Source organism: Podarcis cretensis, assembly GCF_951804945.1.
Source record: "Podarcis cretensis genome assembly, chromosome: 12".
Taxonomy (NCBI): Eukaryota; Metazoa; Chordata; class Lepidosauria; order Squamata; family Lacertidae; genus Podarcis; species Podarcis cretensis.
The window spans coordinates 4,870,646-4,886,048 of record NC_137181.1 but is presented as its reverse complement, the minus strand read 5'-3'; the positions used below and the strand labels follow the sequence as shown (position 1 = coordinate 4,886,048).

The 15,403-nt window shown below is 48.3% G+C and overlaps 1 protein-coding gene across 5 annotated transcripts in view; it reads left to right on the top strand.

Annotated features, from left to right (window-relative positions):
* The window catches only part of NBEAL2 (neurobeachin like 2), a 213,124-nt gene that overhangs the window by 53,314 nt on the left and 144,407 nt on the right, over nt 1–15,403 (top strand). The window contains exon 1 of one of the 5 annotated variants that reach the window (XM_079996290.1): nt 7,767–7,921. The exons of the other annotated variants lie outside the window; for them this stretch is intronic. Coding sequence (XP_079852416.1) covers nt 7,874–7,921 — 48 coding nt within the window. The 5' untranslated portion in view covers nt 7,767–7,873. Of the gene's footprint in view, nt 1–7,766; nt 7,922–15,403 lie in introns of those variants that run through there. 5 annotated transcript variants of the gene reach the window in all.

Sequence of the window (15,403 nt, the reverse complement as noted above, 5' to 3'; positions counted from 1 at the left end):
GTCCTGTATACCTGAAGGAGCGTCTCCACCTCCATCGTTCTGCCCGGACACCGAGGTCCAGCTCCGAGGGCCTTCTGGCGGTTCCCTCCCTTCGAGAAGTGAGGTTACAAGGAACCAGGCAGAGGGCATTCTCGGTGGTGGCGCCTGCCCTGTGAAACGCCCTCTCATCAGATGTCAAGGAAATAAACAACTACCTGACTTTTAGAAGACATCTGAAGGCAGCCCTGTTTAGGGAAGCTTTTAATGTTTAACAGACTATTGTATTTTAATTTTTTGTTCGAAGCCACCCAGAGTGGCCGGGGAAACCCAGCCAGATGGGCGGGGTATAAATAATAAATTATTATTATAATATTATTATAATTTATCTTGATGCTATCTATACTACAATGAAGAAACGTTCGGAAACTAAATTGCGGCTTCTGATTGGCCTCAGGAAGCTCCTGCAGGCCAATCATAAGCTGCGGAAGCCCTGTCGGACGTCCGGGTTCCAAAAGAACGTTCTTCGCAAACTGGAACAATCGCTTCCAGCTTTGCGGCGTTCGGGAACCAAAATGTCCGAGTTCCAGGGCGTTCGACAACCAAGGTACGACTGTAATAGCAATACAGTGGACGCTCGGGTTGCGAACGTGATCTGTGCGGGAGGCATGTTCGCAACCCACAGCCACGTCTGCGCATGCACGGGTTGCGATTCGGCACTTCTGCGCATGTGCAAAGTGCAATCTAGCGCTTCTGCGCATGCGCGATTGCCGAAACCCAGAAGTAACCCGTTCCAGCGCTTCCGGGTTTTGGCGGGTCCATAACCCGAAAAACCGCAACTTGAAGCGTCTGTATGACTGTAAATGCCATGGCAGAGGGGGGAAACGGCGACCACAAACTAGGTTTAAGGTGCCATTTGGGAATTAGCTTATCTTATCTCAGTTTCTGATGCGCATATCTAGGGAAAGTGAGTTTTATTCTCTGCTAGAAGCTTGGCTGGAAACTTACACACACACACACACACACACACACACACACACACACACGGCCCCTTAGGATCTTATCCCACCCCCTTCTAGGTGTTCCAATGCTCTCTCACACAACAACACAACAGCACAACACAACACAGTTCAAGAACTGCTGGATCAGTTCCTCTGTGAAAAGGAATTGCTGTATGGGTGAGGTTTGCATCGCTCATTTCACCTGCTCTGATTCATGTCGTTCCGCTCTGTAAGGCCAGCCCGGCGGTACAAGACATTTGCGTATTATCTAGAGGCGTCTGAGAGCTACCGAAAGCAGGAACTTGCGTCTTTTGCTTTTGGACGGAGGCATCAGAGGAAGCGGTGGGGAGAGCGTTTTCGCTGAAAGAATTGAAAGGACCGCTGGTTCTTTCAGATCCTGGTTTGCCAAGCCCAAAGGGAACTTTCTCTTCCTCTTCGGAGGAAGGGCTGAATAAAGTCCCCCACCTTCCAGTTCCATATCCTTAGCGCAGCTTTTAAAGCTGAACCGGGGTAATAGAATCAGAATTGCAGGGTTGGAAAGGGACCATGTAGGTCATCTAGTCCAAACCCCTGCAGCGAACAACGTTATAAATAATTGTTGTCGCTTGTCTTTGCATAACTTCCCTGCAGAATACAGTGGTGCCTCGCAAGACGAAAAGAATCCGTTCCGCGAGTCTCTTCGTCTAGCGGTTTTTTCGTCTTGCGAAGCAAGCCCATTAGCGGATTAGCGCTATTAGCGGCTTTTAGCGGCTTTTAGCGGCTTCGCGGATAAGCGGATAAGTGGCTTAGCGGCTTAGAAAAAGGGGGGGAGGGGGGGAAAGTCGGAAAAACTCACAAGACATTTTCGTCTTGCGAAGCAAGCCCATAGGGAAATTCGTCTTGCGAAGCACCTCCAAAACGGAAAACCCTTTCGTCTAGCGGGTTTTTCGTCTTGCGAGGCATTCGTCTTGCGGGGCATCACTGTATCCCTGCATTATGAATGGTCCTTGTCGCCATTAAGAAAAAGAGGTCGGAATAGGCCAGTAGATACATGACCTGTCTCTGGATCAAGGGACTTTTCTTCTTTCGGTTCTCAAAGTTCTGAACCGAGCTCAAGTTAGCAATCTGAACTAGTAAATGGTAAATGGACCCCTGACCGTTAGGTCCAGTCGTGACCGACTCTGGGGTTGCGGCACTCATCTCGCTTTACTGGCCAAGGGAACCGGCGTACAGCTTCAGGGTCATGTGGCCAGCATGACTAAGCCGCTTCTGGAGAACCAGAGCAGTGCACGGAAACACCATTTACCTTCCCGCCGGAGCGGTACCTATTTATCTACTTGCACTTTGACATGCTTTCGAACTGCTAGGTTGGCAGGAGCAGGGACCGAGCAACAAGAGCTCACCCCGTCATTGCGGGGATTCGAACCGCTGACCTTCTGATCGGCAAGTCCTAGGCTCTGTGGTTTAACCCACAGCGCCACCCACGTTGTTTGCATGGCGAAAAGGCTGTGTGTCTCTTGTATCAAATCTGAACTAGCCAGATGTTTAACTGATGATCAGTCACAGTCAACCTCCCCTTTGAAAAATAAGACTTGCCCCAAAATTTCATTTCACTTTCAGTTTGTATACTGCCTTTCCATATTGCTCTAAGCAAGGCAGTTTACGGCAGCAAAACATACAACAGAGAATTTACGCCTTATAAAAATCTGATCCGATACAGAAAGTTATAATAAAACATCATTTTGAAAATGGAACGACTTTTGTCAAATGAAGCGATGTTCAGTAAACTCTCAAAACGCCAGATAACAATTAAACGTAAATTCACCCTTCACAATTGCAACAAGTACGTAATTACGAAACTGTTGTCAATAAAAATAGCTGCAAGTCACAATGCATGAAATAACACAGTACATGCAAAACCATGTAAAAGTATCAAATTGGGAAACGAAGAGACACCACTTATGAAATAATTGCTTTTTAAATCCCTGAACTAGACATTCCATTTAAGCTGTAAGCTTGGTTTAAGGAGCCATTTAAGGAGATTATATATCTAACTGCATCATTCGCATAATTAGCAATTGCTCATTTTCCTCTTCCCTCCTCCTCCTCCTTTTCCTTTCGTGTCACCTCTTTTCGATTATATGTCTGAGGGGTAAAGGCTTGTTTTTTTCTGCTGATCTTAGGTAAGACCCTCTGGGAACCTTTCTGGCAGTTTCTAACACTGCCATGAAGCAAATTCTCATGCAATGAACTTTGTGCAATGGATGACATTATTATTATTATTATTATTATTATTATTATTATTATTATTACAGTGGTGCCTCGCAAGACGAAATTAATTCGTTCCACGAGTTTTTTCATCTTGCGATTTTTTCGTCTTGCGAAGCAGGGACTTTGGAAAAGCTTCAAAAATCACAAAAGTCTTCAAAAACCTCAAAAAAGGCTACCACACCGCGTGCTATGAGTTGCTCCTCGAAGTGAATGCACGGTTTTAAGAAAAAGGAAACAAACCTGCAAGACAAAGGAAACAAACTTGCAAGACGTTTTCGTCTTGCGAAGCAAGCCCATAGGGAAATCCGTCTTGCGAAGCAACTCAAAAAACGAAAAACTCTTTCGTTTTGCGAGTTTTTCATCTTACGAGGCATTCGTCTTGCGAGGTACCACTGTATTATTAATACCCCGCCCATCTGGCTGGGCTTCCCCAGCCACTCTGGGAGGCTTCCAACAAAATATTAAAATACATCAAACATTAAAAGCATCCCTAAACAGTGCTGCCTTCAGATGTCTTCTAAAAGTCTGGTAGTTGTTTTTCTCTTTGACATCTGGTGGGAGGGCGTTCCACAGGGCAGGTGCCACCACCGAGAAGGCCCTCTGCCTGGTTCCCTGTAACTTGGCTTCTGGCAGCGAGGGAACTGCCAGAAGGCCCTCGGAGCCGGACCTCAGTGCCAGGGCAGAAGGGTTGGGAGTGGAGACGCTTCTTCAGATATAATGGACTGAGGCCGTTTAGGGCTTGAAAGGTCAGCACCAATACTTTGAATTGTGCTCGGAAACTCATTATACCATGACAGATGGCCACCCAACCTCTCCTTAACCCCCCCCCCCCCATGAAAGGGAATCTTTAGGGCTTTAAAGTTTTTGGGGAGATTGTTTGCACAGCGAAAAGGCTGTGTGTCTCTTGTATCAAATATGTGAGAATGCCAGCGCTGTGCTTTCGTCTTTGCCCTCATCCTTCCCACCTGCTTGGAGGATGACATTGTAAAAAGAAAAAAAGGGTGTGTGTTTATATGTGGATTTCCTTTTGCAAGGTGCAGGCAAGCTGCGACCTGGCTGCTCCCCTCCTTCCCCTTGCGAGCAGCGAGGTTGTTTAATCACTGCTTGCCCAATCTCTTGCCCAATTTCTTGCAAGAGGGCAGGGAATTGAGGGAGAAGGGGAATTGCAAAACTTCCTCAGGGAGGATTTCAGTTATTTCCTTTTGAAGGGCTTTTCGGCTGCTCCTCTGGGGAGGCTCTTATTTTCATTTATTTCCCCTCCTCCCGGGAAACACCACCAACCCACCAAGTTGTGCTCTTCCAGCTTTCTCAAAGATTCGCCAAAACGAGAAGCCCTAAAAAGCTGTAATAAACGGCAAGGCAGATTCGCTGAATAACGGCCTCCCTGGCTCTTGAGCCCAAGCTGGGTGTCACCAACGCCATTATTTTCAGTTTACAGCGGTACCTCAGGTTACATACACTATGTTGACCAGCAGCCCGTGGCCTGTCCGCTAAGCAACTTTTCCTGGGTCTCTGCCCATCTGCCAAATTTAGAGAGAGCGTGTGGTAAAAGGTTTGCCTCAGGTGGGTGGACCTGAAGTTAATGCTTTTTGAGCTATCCTTTACTACTACTACTAATAATAATAATAAATTATTTATATCCCGCCCTCCCCAGCCGAAGCCGGGCTCAGAGCGGCTAACAGTAAAATAATACAGTGGTACCTCGGGTTACATACGCTTCAGGTTACATACGCTTCAGGTTACAGACTCCGCTAACCCAGAAATAGTGCTTCAGGTTAAGAACTTTGCTTCATGTTGAGAACAGAAATCATGCTTTGGCGGCGCGGCAGCAGCAGGAAGCCCCATTAGCTAAAGTGGTGCTTCAGGTTAAGAACAGTTTCAGGTTAAGTACAGACCTCCGGAACGAATTAAGTACTTAACCTGAGGTAACACTGTATTTAACAACGCCTGTAGGTGCCATTCAGTAATCATAAATAAAACCTTGTAATCCAATTGCATCAAATAATGCAGAATATTTTGGTGAAAAGACCCAGGTGTGGACGGTTGGGTTAAGCAGGAAAATGGACGTGTCAAACTGCCAAAGGGAAATCTGAATGTGCAACCTGGCAGGCTTTAATCTCGTACATATGTAGGAATGGACTGAGATGGCTCAGTCGGTAGAGCATGGGACTGTTTACCTCAGGGTTGTGGGTCGGAGCCCTGGGGGTTGGACTGGATGACCCCTGGGGTCCCCACTGACTGCAATTCTGTGATTCCATGCTCCATCCTTCCCTTTGAGTCTGAGGCTTTAGTGGCTCACTGTGAGAGCCCCAAAGTAGCCAGGCTTTGGGCGTCCTCAAGGTTCCCGGCTGCGTAATGGGGCCATTGGCATGGGTCAAGTGCCAGAGGTGATGGTCAAAAGGGCCCGTTGCAGATGATTCCCAAATCCCCAACACCGGGAAGCTTGTGTTCTTGGAAGCCACCAAGAGCTAGGCTATTCTTTCGTAGGGACACAGGAAGTTGCCTTTTACGGGGTCAAAGCAATGGTCTGTCCAGGTCAAGATGACAGGCAGGGTTTCAGGAGAGAGTCTTTCCTACCTATTCAGAAACCACATGGTTTCTGGACCACCCTCTCCTATCCTTCTACAGGGCCGTCTTTACTCTGGGTGCAAGGGGTGCAGGGCACCCAGGCGCTGAATTCTGGGCGATGCCCACCGCTGAAGCCGCCTAGGCCAGGCATAGGAAACTCGGCCCTCCAGATGTTTTGAGACTACAATTCCCATCACCCCTGAATAATAAAGTGAGGGTTCAAATCTAGGTAGGAAATATTGTGGGGTATTAAGAGGAATAGGGACGCAGGTGGCGCTGTGGGTTAAACCACAGAGCCTAGGACTTGCCGATCAGAAGGTCAGCGGTTCGAATCCCCGCGACCGGGTGAGCTCCCGTTGCTCAGTCCCAGCTCCTGCCAACCTAGCAGTTCGAAAGCACGTCAAAGTGCAAGTAGATAAATAGGTACCTCTCCAGCGGGAAGGTAAACGCCGTTTCTGTGCGCTGCTCTGGTTCGCCAGAAGCGGCTTAGTTATGCTGGTCACGTGACCTGGAAGCTGTACGCCGGCTCCCTCGGCCAGTAAAGCAAGATGAGCGCTGCAACCCCAGAGTCGGCCATGACTGGAGCTAATGGTCAGTGGTCCCGTTACCTTTATCTATTAAGAGGAATAGATCATCCATCTGCAGACAGCCTAGAGTTTTGGACTTCGGAACAACTTTACAGAAGTTCACATGCAAAACACACCGCCCACTTTCAAAACGGCCAACGCTTGGACTAGATCCACATAAATTAACTTGGGTCCCTTCGTTTGAATGGGTCTATTCTGAGTATAATCCAGTTCAGTCATAGGTAAACTCAGCCCTCCAGATGTTTTGAGACTACAGTTCCGATCATCCCTGACCACTGGTCCTGTTAGCTAGGGATGATGGGAGTTGTAGTCCCAAAACATCTGGAGGGCTGAGTTTGCCTATGCCTGGCCTTGGCTCTTAACTATCTACCTGTTACGAAATAATAAATAATTTTGATCAAGCTAGAAAAACAAAATAAATGTATTGACTTTGTGTTCTCATTTACCAAAGATGCGCCGAGCCAGAGGCGGCGCTTGTCATTCACAACAGTGGCGCTTGTCAGACTCAACGATTTGGGGGCGCTGGGCGGATTTTTGTACCCCGGCGGCACATTTGCTAAAGACTCCCCTGTCCTTCTCACTCATCAAATCCCAGAAAAAGTGGCTCCTATTATCAACCCTTTCAACTGCATATTATTTCACCATCCAATTTTTGTATCTCTCCATTTTTATCCATATTATTTTCCACGCTAAAAGTGTTACTGCTAATGTTTTCATCTTCTTACAGTGGTCTTTCAACTAAATTGTAAATTCCCCCCCCCCCCCCATTCTTTATTAAAGTTCTGGTCTTCTTGGTTCCTGCGTTTTAGGGTCAGTTTTGCCATTTCAGCACAGTCCAACCAGCCTAGTTTGCCATTCTTCTCTAGTAGGGACGTTGTCGTCTTTCCATCTCTGGGCTAGTAGCATCCGTGTGGCTGTCATCGCGTACATTAAAAAGTCTTTTGTGCTCCTTTGGGATCTCAGTACCTACGATTCCTAAACAGTGCGCTGGTCTCCAGCTCAGATGTGCAAACACTTCCTCGGTCCCTTTCGATAGACCCAGGGAATCGAATTCTCAAAAGCAGCTCGGTCCCTGCATGCAACTCACATCCACAATAAAGTAACGTGCGAACGAGCTTGCGAGTGTAAATTTTTTGGAGTGCACATGTGTGCGTTTGTGTGTGTATTTAGCTACCAGAAATTGTGTGAGCGGAGGAGACTTTTTTTCTGTTTGGCACGGTTTCTTTTTCTCAAGAGACAAGGTTGTGGTGTGTGTTTCTTTTTGCGGTGGTTTGTTTGCAGCGCGGAAAGGAAGTCTTGTCGGTTATAGTGACTTGACGTTTCCTTTTACACAAGAAGTGTTGCTCTGTCAAAGCTGCTTTCTTGTCGCTCTCTCAACCTCCTTCGCCATCTGACCTCTGAGAGCTCGCACCAACCTGAAACCTGCCGCCTGCATGGATTTTCGACTGCTCCTATTTTCCTAGCTGTCCCTCCTCCCTCCTCCAGCTGGCGATGGAGTCCTCGGCGGGTTTGCCAAACCTCCCGGCCGTGCCCAGCCAGGTAAAAACCTCCGCCGAAGTCCGCTTTTTGGCAGCGGCTGCTGAAGCCACCTGTCTCAGCTGACTCCAGCCTGCTCTCCGCTCTCTCCCAAGCGACCCGGCTGCGTCGGGATGTTGCAAGGAGTCCCAAAGGACCCTTGCCTGGGAAATAACCCCTCTCATGTCTTTGGCATCCGGTTGATTTTTCAGCTTGTGTTTCTGAGCCGTGTTGGGTAGAGCGTGCTGCTGGTAACGCCAAGGTTGCAGGTTTGGTCAGCTACCTATTCCCACGTTGCAGCGGGTTGCACTAGAAGACCTTGGGGGGATCCCTTCCATCTTTGATGACGGATATATTGAAGGTATTTATATAAACCGTTTAATCTGCAAAGCCTGGTCAGTGGTGTTGGGTTAGAACCGGTCTGTCTTGTGTGCTTAGCCTGCATTGCGAAACTGCTTGATTGCCTGCGTTAAGAGAGCCATCCTAGAATCCTAGAATCATAGAATCCTAGAGTTGGAAGAGACCACAAGGGCCATCGAGTCCAACCCCCTGCCAAGCAGGAAACACCATCAGAGCACTCCTGACATATGGTTGTCAAGCTTCTGCTTAAAGACCTCCAAAGAAGGAGACTCCACCACACTCCTTGGCAGCAAATTCCACTGTCGAGCAGCTCTTACTGTCAGGAAGTTCTTCCTAATGTTTAGGTGGAATCTTTTTTCTTGTAGTTTGGAGCCATTGCTCCGTGTCCGCTTCTCTGGAGCAGCAGAAAACAACCTTTCTCCCTCCTCTATGTGACATCCTTTTATATATTTGAACATGGCTATCATATCACCCCTTGACCTCCTCTTCTCCAGGCTAAACATGCCCAGCTCCCTTAGCCGTTCCTCATAAGGCATCGTTTCCAGGCCTTTGACCATTTTGGTTGCCCTCCTCTGGACACGTTCCAGTTTGTCCGATTTGGCTGTGGCAAACCCTTGATATACTAGTGTGCCGTAGCAGCCAGCCATGAATGGTGGGCACAGGAGCCCGTTCTCATCCGGGCAGATGGTGGCGGTTGTTCTTCCTTCGTTCCTCCTCCACCTGCAGGGGCCGCTATTGAGCTGCTGCCCTTGTAGTCAGCCTTCCCTCTGGATCTCAGGAGTGCAGTCAGCAGTTGGGGCTTGCCTTCAAGATCTGATAGAACCATAGACTTGGAAGAGGGTGCTGAGGGTCATCTAGTCCAACCCCATACAATGCGGGAATATTTTGTCCAATCCGGGATTCGAACCCGCATCCCTGAGATTGAGAGTCTTGTGCTCTGCCAACCGAGCTATTTCTGCACCCAGCAAGACGAGGCTGCCAGTCCAAAGGAGGTCTTTGTGGACAGCGCTGGGTTTCAGCTTAGGATCACCGGAAGCAAGCTGCCTTATAACAGACCACCCGCCCACCCAACTCAGTTTTGTCTACACTGGCTGGCAGCAGCTGGCCAGGGAGCTTCCCATTCCCTCCTTGGGGATGTTGGGAAATGAACTCCAGACAGAGTGCAAAGGGGATCCCCTCTCCCTTTGCCTTCACTGCAGCACAGTCATATCTTGGGTTACAGACACTTCAGGTTTCGTTTTTTCCGGTTATGGACCTGCCAAAACCCGGAAGTCATAGCTGTCAACGTTTCCCTTTTTTTAAGGGACATTCCTTTATTCCAAATAGGATTCCTCGCAAGAAAAGGGAAAAGTGGACAGCTATGCCGGAAGTACTCCGGAACGGGTTACTTCTGGGTTTTGGGGGTCGCACATGCACAGAAGCGCTAAATCGCGCTTTGCGCATGTGCAGAAGCACTGAATCACAACCCACGCATGCGCAGATGCAGGTTGCGAACGTGCATCCCTCACGGATCGTGTTCGCAACCCGAGCATCCACTGTACTGGGTTTTGAGGGGGTCTTTAATTTTTCGCACTCTAAAAGGGGCACGGTGACAGCCCTGACCTCTACAGGCGCCTTTTAACTTGGAAGGAGATTCCACCCACTGGCTTTCAAGGGAACGTGTTTGCCAGGAAGTGGTTTCGCGATGACTTCATTTCTCGCCCCCAAACTCTTCCGAGAGCCTTTCGGCAGCCTCGGAGCCGGGAGGAAGAAGAAGGGGATGCATTTCTCAGTCAAGATGTCCACCCTGCGCCTCTTCCTAGAGTTGCATGGCAGCGCTCAAACCCGGCAATTGGCTGCGGCTTGCACAACGGTTAGCTGGATGTGGCAATGGTGCTGTTGTTGCTGTGTGCCCTCTGTTTCAGCCTTCGCCATCCTGGTCTGGCCTCCAGATAGACTGTGGCTCCCATCAGTGTGTGACTTGGCCAAGTTAGTGGAGTGTAGCTGTGAACCAGTGAGTCCCTTGTTTGGGTCCAGGCAGAGACATCACCTTGCCAACAAAGGTCCATATAGTTCAAGCTCTGGTTTTCCCAGTAGTGATGTATGGAAGTGAGAGCTGGACCATAAAGAAGGCTGATCGCCGAACAATTGATGCTTTTGAATTCTGGTGCTGGAGGAGACTCTTGAGAGTCCCATGGACTGCAAGAAGATCCAACCTCTCCATTCTGAAGGAAATCAGCCCTGAGTGCTCACTGGAAGGACAGATCCTGAAGCTGAGGCTCCAAGACTTTGGCCACCTCATGAGAAGAGAAGACTCCCTGGAAAAGACCCTGATGTAGGGAAAGATGGAGGGCACAAGGAGAAGGGGATGACAGAGGACGAGATGGTGGGACAGTGTTCTCGAAGCATGAGTTTGACCAAACTGCGGGAGGCAGTGGAAGACAGTAGTGCCTGGCATGCTCTGGTCCAGGGGGTAACGAAGAGTCGGACACGACAAAACAACAACAACAACAATTTGACAGCAGCAGCCAAGGTGAAAAATCCGATGATAAGAAGGATAAGAAGGATAAAAATATTTTCCATTCCCCCCCCCCCCCCCGATAGTCACTTGCAAAATTCGACACCCTTTCGCAGAGTTGTGCCAGCCCGGCAGACAGGAATCAGGTAGAGATCGGGGGTTGGCAGAGTGGGATCTACTGACAGATCTCTGGGTGATCTGCAATAGATCAGGCAAAGGTTTCCAACTTCCAACTGTCTTAACAGCAACAAAACGACTTGGGCTGCTGAATTAGTGCCCCTCCTGATGTTCTTTGCACTGGGCTGTCATGATTATTTGTGCTATTGACAGTATCGCAGCAATCATAGAATCTTAGCATTGTAAGGGATCCACAAGGGTCATCTAGTCTGACCCCGCAATGCAGGAATCTCAGCGAAAGCATCCACGACAGGTAGCCATCCAGCCTCTGCTTAAAAACCTCCAAGGAAGGAGAGACCACCACCTCCGCTGTTATTTGTTTATTTTTGCTTCTTTTAAGGAGGCGCAGGTCAATTCTGTGTCCAGGGCAGCTGTCTACCGGCTGCATCTGGTACGCAGGCTGAGACCCTACCTGCCCGCGGACTGTCTTGCCAGAGTGGTGCATGCTCTGGTTATCTCCCGCTTGGACTACTGCAATGCGCTCTATGTGGGGCTACCTTTGAAGGTGACCCGGAAACTACAATTAATCCAGAATGCGGCAGCTAGACTGGGGGCGGCCGCCGGGACCACATAACACCGGTCCTGAAAGATCGTCATTGGCTCCCAGTACGTTTTCGAGCACAATTCAAAGTCTTGGTGTTGACCTTTCAAGCCCTAAACGGCCTCGGTCCTGTATACCTGAAGGAGCGTCTCCACCCCCATCGTTCAGCCCGGACACTGAGGTCCAGCTCCGAGGGCCTTCTGGCGGTTCCCTCATTGCGAGAAGCAAAGCTACAGGGAACCAGGCAGAGGGCCTTCTCGGTGGTGGCGCCTGCCCTGTGGAATTCCCTCCCAGCAGATGTCAAGGGAATAAACAACTATTTTACTTTTAAAAGACATCTGAAGGCGGCACTGTTTAGGGAAGTTTTTAATGTCTGATGCTGTATTGTTTTTAATATTCAGTTGGACGCTGCCCAGAGTGGCTGGGGAAAACCCAGCCAGATGGGTGGGGTATAAATAAATTGTTGTTGTTGTTTGTTGAAGGAAGCCCAACAAAACGTGACTCTGGTGGGACTCGAACCCACAAACTTTGAATGACTTCACCCAGCCTAGAAGTCCAATGCACTATCTATTGCGCCACAGAACCTGCTTGCCACCACCTCCGCTGTTGAACAGCTCTTACCATCAGAAAATTATTCCCGATATTTAGCTGGAATCTCCTAGTCTTGTCGTTATTATTTTTGTATGGAAATGCGGCTTACGGATATTTTGAAAACCAAAGAAGTTCCTAATTTAAAGCAGACCCCTTTAAAAAGCCGCTGAGTGGTCGGATGCTCTCCAAACCAGAGCTGTCCGTGTTCATGTTATCCAAGCAGCAGTTTGGTGGGGGGTCTTTGTGGGGGCGACGGAGAAAAGGGGAACTAGGCAAAGACAATAATCTCTAGGCTTTATTTTCGTCCTTATCTCTGGTCTGGATTTTTGCTGTAAATAGAGAAGGGGCCTGGCGGTGTGTTATGGCCCCATCTCGCCGTGTTTGCCGACAAAGATTACCGCGGAATGTTAGCTCTTGTTTTCAGCAAACGGCCAGTCTGGAAACTAGCCTGAAGGTCACTCGGTCCAAGCGCAGACCTGAAGGCCGTTCTGTGCCCTGAATTGGGGGCATATCGTGCCCACGTCCTAAAACACCCACATTGCATACGTTTGGGAAACTGGGGGGGCTCAGACTGAACCCCAAGTGTTCCCAAGACCTGTGTGCATAGGCTTCTGAACAGGACACTAAAATGGACTTACACGTTGCTTTCCTTTGTTGTGCCCATTTGATTTTTCGCATCTTTCTCTCTCCCATATATGCAATGCCCAGAGAAAATTCTTTAGCGCCTGTTCTTAACTGGATCTCTGGTCGATTCCCCCCCATGGAGTGACTGTCAAATTCTTAGCTGATAAAGATCCACAAATTATGCACCCGGTAGTCAGATTTGCTCTGGCAGCTGAAAAGCTCCGTTCCGGCTATGCTGATGCTTTCTAATTTTAAAACTTTATCCTGTAAATTTTTTATCCTGTAAACTTTTATAGGTTATGTTGTGTGGTTTCTCTTGCCCTCTGCTGTTCGTTACAAAGGCCTTTGGCTACACACAATAAAATGATGGACTGTATCTTTCTCTCTCACTGTAATTTTTTAAAATGCATTTTCCACATCGTACATCTTTCGTCGTACATTGTTTCTATACCGACTTCCCTGCCTCTCACTCCTTGACTTTCTAGGCGACCTTAGTTTGCTGAATATCCGTTAATTTTTCTACCCTGTTTCCTTCCCCTCAGTTCCTTCGTTTTGTTAATTGTTGCTCAAGAGATTATCCCTACTTGCAGATTGGTTTTAATATCCTCTCTTTTTAAGTATTCTCCAAAATATTCCCATTCGCCCCTTGTTTGCCTCTCATCCCAGTTCCTTATTTTGGCTGTCATATTCGCTCATTCTGCAAACTCTGTCAATTTATACAACTGTTGGGACAGCTTTTTCTTTCCATTTTTTAGCATGACCTATTCTTGCTGCGGCTATTGGGTTCAAGTCCTGCTCTCTGAAGCAGGATAGAACAATCTTGCTCCATCTTCAGCTATTAGAAGATGGCTATCATATCTCCTCCCAGTCTCCTCTTTTCCAGGCTTCAACCGTTCCTCATAAGGCAGGCTTCCTCAACCTCAGCCCTCCAGATGTTTTTGGCCTACAACCTATGATCCCTAGCTAGCAGGACCAGTGGTCAGGGATGATGGGAATTGTAGTCTCAAAACATCTGGAGGGCTGAAGTTGATGAAGCCTGTCAAAAGACATGGCCTTGATCATCTTAGCCGCCCTCCTCTGCACACCTTCGAGCTTGTCAACATCCTTCTTAAATTGTGGCGCCCAGAACTGGACACACTATTCCAGGTGTGCTCTGACCAAGGCAGAATATAGTGGGACTATGACTCAGTGGGGGACGTGAGTGGCGCTGTGGGTTAAACCACAAAGCCTAGGATTTGCCGTTCAGAAGGTCGGCGGTTCGAATCCCTGCGACGGGGTGAGCTCCCGTTGCTCAGTCCCAGCTCCTGCCAACCTAGCAGTTCGAAAGCACGTCAAAGTGCAAGTAGATAAATAGGTACCACTCCGGCGGGAAGGTAAACGGCGTTTCCGTGCGCTGCTCTGGTTCGCCAGAAGCGGCTTAGTCATGCTGGCCACATGACCCGGAAGCTGTACGCCGGCTCCCTCGGCCAGTAAAGCGAGATGAGCACCGCAACCCCAGAGTCAGCCACGACTGGACCTAATGGTCAGGGGTCCCTTTACCTTTACCTTTATGACTCAGGGAAATGAGATGATGTTGCTTATTCACTCTGATTTGTTTGCGGGGAGGCTAGACAAGGTTGCATCAAAGCAAGTGTTATCCCACATTTTGTATAGTTTTCCCATCACTTTCCATATCACAAAAAAATTCAGATATTCTGGGGAAGTGGGTTTCTTGCGCAATCAACTTTAATTGCGCAACCAGATTTTGCCAGAATGTGATCGAATGTGCTGTGCGAATAGGTCTTTCCTTTCGTCCTTCTGCGTCATTAGATGACCTCCAGATTTTCTCCACTCTGTGCATAATTTTATAAGCCTCTGGTCCCCTTTACTGCACAGTGGTACCTTGGTTCTCAAACACCTTGGTACTCAAACAAACTTGGAACCCAAACACTGCAAACCCAGAAGTAAGTGTTCCGGTTTGCGAACTTTTTTCAGAAGCCGAACATGCTCCATTTTGAGTGTTACGCTTCCGTTTTGAGTGCCACGCTTCTGATTTGAGTGTTACGCTGAGGTCTGTCTATTTATTTTGCGTTTTTGTTTATACGGCTCTTTTCGTTTTGTTCTTGTGACTGTGTGGAGCCCAGCTACTGACAGATTGATTGTGTGACTGCAGTACATTGTTTATTGCTTTCATGTTATGGACCAGTGGCCTCGTTAGATAGTAAAATTCATGTTAAATTGCAGTTTTAGGGGTTGTTTTTCAAAGTCTGGAATGGATCGATACGTTTTGCATTACTTTCTATAGGAAAGCGTGCCTTGGTTTTGGAACGCTTTGGTTTTGGAACAGATTTCCAAAACGGATTAAGTTTGAGAACCAAGGTACCACTGTCCTTGTCTTTCCCCCCTGAGCTAAAAACCTCCAAGCATTGTAAAATTTCATCCAGAATTTGGTCCAGCCCCTTTGTCATTCAGTTCCCTGCCCCTGTCTTCATGCCCTGAGGTAATCTTCTGTTCCTGAGAATAAATATATCATCTCAGACAAGAGCAGGCAGAATGTAGGCTGTGGTTCTTCAGCGGAGGAGCCCCACAAATTTCTGGTGAACCGCTTTGACGCTGTTGGGATTCTTGCGGAAGAACGTTGGCTTGGGTGGAGCACAGAGGCAATTCATGGCAGTCAAAGTTTCCGGACACCTTTTTAAAAGCAACCCCACGTAGAATGTGTTGCTGTCGTCTAATC